General features: G+C 40.2%; 1 protein-coding gene across 1 annotated transcript; it reads right to left on the bottom strand.

Moving 5' to 3' along the window:
* Window positions 1-489: 489 nt before the first annotated feature.
* On the bottom strand, window positions 490-3,957 carry LOC135222253 (uncharacterized). Its single transcript, XM_064260370.1, has one exon. It carries the CDS (start codon window positions 3,555-3,557, stop codon window positions 504-506), a length of 3,054 nt encoding a protein of 1,017 aa, XP_064116440.1. The 5' UTR covers window positions 3,558-3,957; the 3' UTR covers window positions 490-503.
* Between the last annotated feature and the right edge of the window lie 1,567 nt (window positions 3,958-5,524).

Below are 5,524 nucleotides of genomic sequence, written 5' to 3'. Positions count from 1 at the left end.
TAATATTTTTTTGTGATTTTCTAATTTTATATTTTTTTTGGTGGGATACCACTATCCACATTTTTCAGTTTTACACAATCACAAAACTATACACGAATTAGCACTAATTCCTGTTTCTTACAACGCCGTCTAATGCTTTGCTCTTCATCACATCCTCCTTTCCTATTACAGTTCTTTCTGTTGCGACCTCAAAAGAAATCGCCCAAAGTTGGCGCCCGTCGAGTCCTGCCAAGAGCTTCTTGCCTTTGGGGCCCTTCCTTCTGTTTCCTCTTCTGTCCTTTGGCCTGGACGATTTCCAGGACCTCATTGAAGAAAGCAACGACGTCCTCTTCGTCCCCTCTGACGGTGCAGTCGTTGGAGGTTTCGTCCATCTGAGGTGGTCCTTGGAAGTTGATGTTGTGTTCACTGATGAGCCTCTTGATGTTTTGTCCTCCTTTGCCGATGACCATGGCTCGTTCCTCCTGTCGAGGATGATTCTGTAATCGGCGATCTCCTTACCTTGGTCACCCTTGGATAATTTCCTCCTGTGGGAAAGTCCTTCCTCCTTGCTGAGCTGTTTTGTTCTCTCCTCTGAAAACAGTGGGCCTCATGGCTTCTCGTATGTCTACACAAGCGGCTTCAACATTGCTAAATAGACCTTGAATGGTGACGAAGCCGTCAGTTTTCTTGTGGACTATGATCTTGACGTTGTTCTTGTCTTCTATTGTTCTCAGGTTCTTGCCGTTGGGGCCGACCAAGAGGCCCTTGTGTTTGGCGACGACATCAAAGCGGTATTTGTCTGCTCCAGTTGTAGTTAATCCTTCGGTTGTGATCTCACAACCTCTTGCGCTGACCTGTTTCAAGAGGACCTTCAGATGCTCATATGCCTTCATAACTTGTTCAAGGTCTCCTCCTAAATAGCCGACTTCCCTGTGGTCATCATCTTTTGGAAGAATCAGACTCACTTTGAAGAGTCTTCTGATTTCCTGAGCCACTTGTCCTTTGAGGGCGAGATGTCTGCCTTCGAGCGGTAAGTCGAACTCATAAAAATCGAAACCGAAAAGTCTGAGATCGACTTGTTTGGGCCAGTTCTGGATATCTTCGATCATTTCCGATATCATTGTCTCAGCATCCAGGGCTCGTTCGAGTGGGCCAAATATACTGATGAAATCGCGTTCATCGTCTTGGTCAGGGAGATAGATTGCTACTTCCAGTTCCTTGACCAGTTTCCGAAGGGTCTCTTGTCGTGGTCCCACTATGGCCTCCCTGAATTGTCTATGAACAGTCATCACGAAATCTTCTTTGCCCACTGCATACAGCCATCTCGATACTTGAGTGAGTGATTTGATGTCGAAAGTCTTATCCACTCGGAATCTTATTTCGTCGTAGACTTTTTCAACATTCTTCTTTAGGCCTGTGAGCTGAACGATCCTGGAACCATCGTTGCGGACGTTCATGACAACCCCGTGGTCCTGCTTGGCCCTCTTTGCGAACTTCCCTCCCTTTCCGATGATGCATCCCATGTCCAGGTCTTTCTCTCCCAGGAAGGAGTAGGTTCTTCCTCCACAGTGCCTGAGAGGTCCTATTTTATGGGGATGTGCCACATTCAAGTTATTTACTGGTTCTGCTTGTCTCGCTTTAGAGGTACAGACAGGGCCAGTTGGTTTTGTTGTGGGGTGATCTGAAAGGGCAGCGTTTTTCTGTTCAGGAAGAGTCTTCGCCATGTTAGCATACGACATCTTTTCTGCTGCTTCCTGAACCACAGCTGCCATTCCTTCAGATCCTCTGACCTCTTTTTCCTCTGGAAGAACATTTTCCTGTTCCGCTTCTGTAAGGGCAAGGTCTTGTGCTTCCTCTGTTTCCTCTACATGGTCTCTCTCCTCGTCCTTTCCCCGAATTATAGCTGGTTCGTCTTGCTTTTCCTCCAGAAGCATTGCTCCCTCTTCCTTGTCAGGGATTAGATTTTGTTCTTCCACTTTGTCCTCTTGAATATCTAGTTCCTCTTCCTTTTCTAGTTTATCAGCTTCCTGTAGAGGAACTTTTTCCTCTTCTGCCTCTTCCCGAGGGAGAGTATCGTCATCTTTTTCTTTAAGAGGAAGACTTCTTTCCTTGGGCACCAAAGACTTTGGTACAAGTCTCGTCATGCCTCCCTGGCCTTCCTCTTCGGGAGCCTCTCGAAGGGAGACGCCGACTATTATCGTCTCCCTCACTATTTCCTCAGGCTCCTCCCAGTCTTCTTCCTCTTCTGATTCGTAATCGATCTCGAAATCCATATCTTCTTCATCGTCCTCTTCTAGAAATTCCTCCTCCATGACGGGGAAAGTTCTACGTTGGACAATGAAAAAGGTCTGTTTTTTTACCTTTTCCAGTTTGGAACCCCTCTTGAGCATTGCAGCAAAACTCGGCGCAGTTTCGGCCTCCTGAACCAACTCCTCAGGAGGGGGAGAGGGGTCCTCCGCGTCGAGTTTTTCAGGTACGATGTTGTATCCTTCCCTCTGGTACTCGTCGAAGATTTCCTGAATGTGTAGGAAAGCTTTCTCGACCCGATTTTCAACGCCCTTCAGATAGGCGATTTCCTTCGTGTCGTCTTCGGGGAGGTCGAGGCGGACGTTGTAGAACTTGGTGAATTCCCGAACCTCTGCTGCCCTTTTGCGAAGAATGAGTTTTTCCTTCTCCGATATCGAGAATTCATACAAGTCGCCATTAATTAATGTGATTTCCTTCCTCTCCTTCTGGACAACGTCTTCCTCTTCCTCTCTTCGTTCCTCGAGAGGGACTTCTTCGACATTCTCGACTTGTTCGTTTTCTAAATCTCGTTCAAGCTCTTGCGCCGCCACCTCCTTCTCCTCTTCTTTTTCAATCTCTCTGTCTTCTTTCCTTTCAGTCTTTTCCACATCTTCGGTCTCTGTAACTTCCTTCTCCTCATCTTCTTTATCCATCTCTCTCAGATCTTTTATTTCAGTGTTCTCTTCATCTTCCGTCTGTGTAACTTCCATCTCCTGTTCCTCCACTTTATCCATCTCGATCGTGTCTTTTCTTTCAGTTGTGTCCTCTTCTTCTATCTGTTTAACCTCCTCCTCCTCAATCTGCGTCGTGTCGGCAACGTCTTCTTCCATAACAATTCTTGTTCGTGCTTCTGTAATCCTTCCAACAATAATCCTCGTGCCTCTGATGAAGAGCAGGGTGACGACGACGCCGGTAAGAAACAGGAACATCTCGGGTAACAATACCATTTTTTCCAATTTACGAAGAACGTCCTCGTCTGCTGCTGCTCTCTGCAGACCTGGAAGAGTGTTCCTCAACAAGGTTTGCAGCGGTCCATTGCAGGCAGACAAAGATGGTTCTTCGTATGCAATAAGATTAGAAAGTCCAATATAGTTCAGGATGGAATACAGAATGCGGCGCATTCTGTTTTCTCTCCTGAAATCCAAAAGGGTTCTCTGAGCAGCATCACAACAACGGAACTCGGTCTCGAGAGACGTCCTCCAGTTGATGCCGCCAGCAAATACAATCCGTAGAAATACCATCAATACAGTGAAAAAAGCTCCGAATGCGTTCTGAACACACTGGAAAATCATTTTGCTAAATGACACAGATAGAGACGCCCTTCTCTAAGCTTAGATTTTTTTTATGCCACTTTCTTCGCGGTGGGGATTCCCGAACCGGAGCCTCTCCAGGATTCCCTGGAGACTTTGGACTTCTCCAGGATTCCCTGGAGACTTTGGACTTCTCCAGGATTCCTTGGAGACTTTCGACCGTGAGTTCATTTGCATCCGTCTACACGAAGAAGGATTCGAAGCTGCTAGTTGGCGTCAGGCAGAGAGGCAAAAGTCTTCAGCGACTGCGTGACGTCCAGCGAGTTGCAACGATATCTGGAGGACTCGACTGGATTTCCCAATATTTATTTCTTGGAGACACGAGTTTCATTTCTTAATTATAATGCAGCATTTGTGGTTTTGCTCATTTGTATTTTGCACCTTTCTCTCTAATTGTGTTTAGTTCTTCGCATTCATTCTAGTGAATCATTAACGTCTTCAGTTTAGATTATGAGATCACAGTTTTTTTTAATTAAAATTCGAATCTATTTATTGTATTTATCATTCTGCTGCAGCTTCTCAGTTTTAACTTAATATCACTTCAGTACAATTTTAACTTGTGCTGTAGGACCGCGTAATTTAGAGACCATTATGGTCTGTATATATATATATTTGAATGCGTAAGGAATTCAATTTATGCATAAACTCCCTAAACTGTGTGTAAGTATTTAAGTACGTCTACCTGCACACGAAATGCAATTTATGTATGAAAATATTCATGCATATACTACTTAAGGTGTATATATGTTCGCATATATGTTCACACAAGGAATGCAATTTATACAAGACAATATTCATGTGCATAGTTCACTATGTGTGTTTACGTATTCATGGATGTATGTGTTAATGTACAAGACATGCAATTTATATATGAAAATACGTATTCTTGCATATATGATGAATTATATATGTGATTAAATTTACTGTGGAACTGGTAAAGAGTTGAACAACAACCAAAAAGCCTTCGAATTGAAATATATACATACATACATATAGTATATATATATATATATATATATACAAATCAATATGTATATTATATATATATATATATATCATATATATATATATATATATACTATATATATATATATATATATAATATATATATATATATATATATATATATATATATATATATTGCTATCACATGCATATAAATATATCTATATTACTCAGTAAATATATCTGTACTAATAACGCGTAATTGTTGTTTGATACACGTTTATTAACTTCTACTATTTTTTCTTCTTTTCTTGTACACTTTGTCCATTTAATATCTTTCAAAAATATTATTATCAATATTTTTATAATTATTATTATTATTATTATTATTATTATTATTTTATTATTATTATTATTATTATTATTATTATTATTATTATTATTATTATTATTATTATTATTATTATTGAAAGATATTGCTGCATCAGCTGCATTCAACTTGTAAATAGTCTTCTCTATTTAACGTTGGCCAATATATTAACTTATATTTTGACCTATTTGTTCATTTACTGTAACAAATAAATAAATTTGTGACAATTATCCCTGAAATTGACTGCTCCTGATGAGTAATATCGGCGCAATACTCGCCAGTTGTAATAGCAGAGAGAAAGCTATTATTAGAAAAATAGAGAAGACTATTTACAAGTTGAATGCAGCTGATGCAGCAATATCTTTCAATAAGACTTGTTTGAAAGAGGGTCTCCTTCCAATATATTATTATTAATTATTATTTATATTATTATTATTATTATTATATTATTTATTATTATTATTATTATTATTATTATTATTGGGAGAAACAAATCCACAGTTATGTAAATGTACATATATTTAAATTGAAAAACAGGAGGATAGCTTTTGGGAATCTGTCGAGATTGATAAGGAGGAACCGAACAGATTCCGGAAAGCTATCCTTGCTGTTTTTAAATTTAAATATATGTACA

Source organism: Macrobrachium nipponense, chromosome 3, assembly GCF_015104395.2.
Source record: "Macrobrachium nipponense isolate FS-2020 chromosome 3, ASM1510439v2, whole genome shotgun sequence".
In the NCBI taxonomy this organism is placed as follows: domain Eukaryota; kingdom Metazoa; phylum Arthropoda; class Malacostraca; order Decapoda; family Palaemonidae; genus Macrobrachium; species Macrobrachium nipponense.
Note: the sequence above shows the minus strand (reverse complement) of the source record. Positions and strands in the feature narration are given on the sequence as shown.

Bases quoted from the DNA above. Each gene is read 5' to 3' on its own strand.
- LOC135222253 (XM_064260370.1), bottom strand. From the start codon at position 3,557: ATGATTTTCCAGTGTGTTCAGAACGCATTCGGAGCTTTTTTCACTGTA.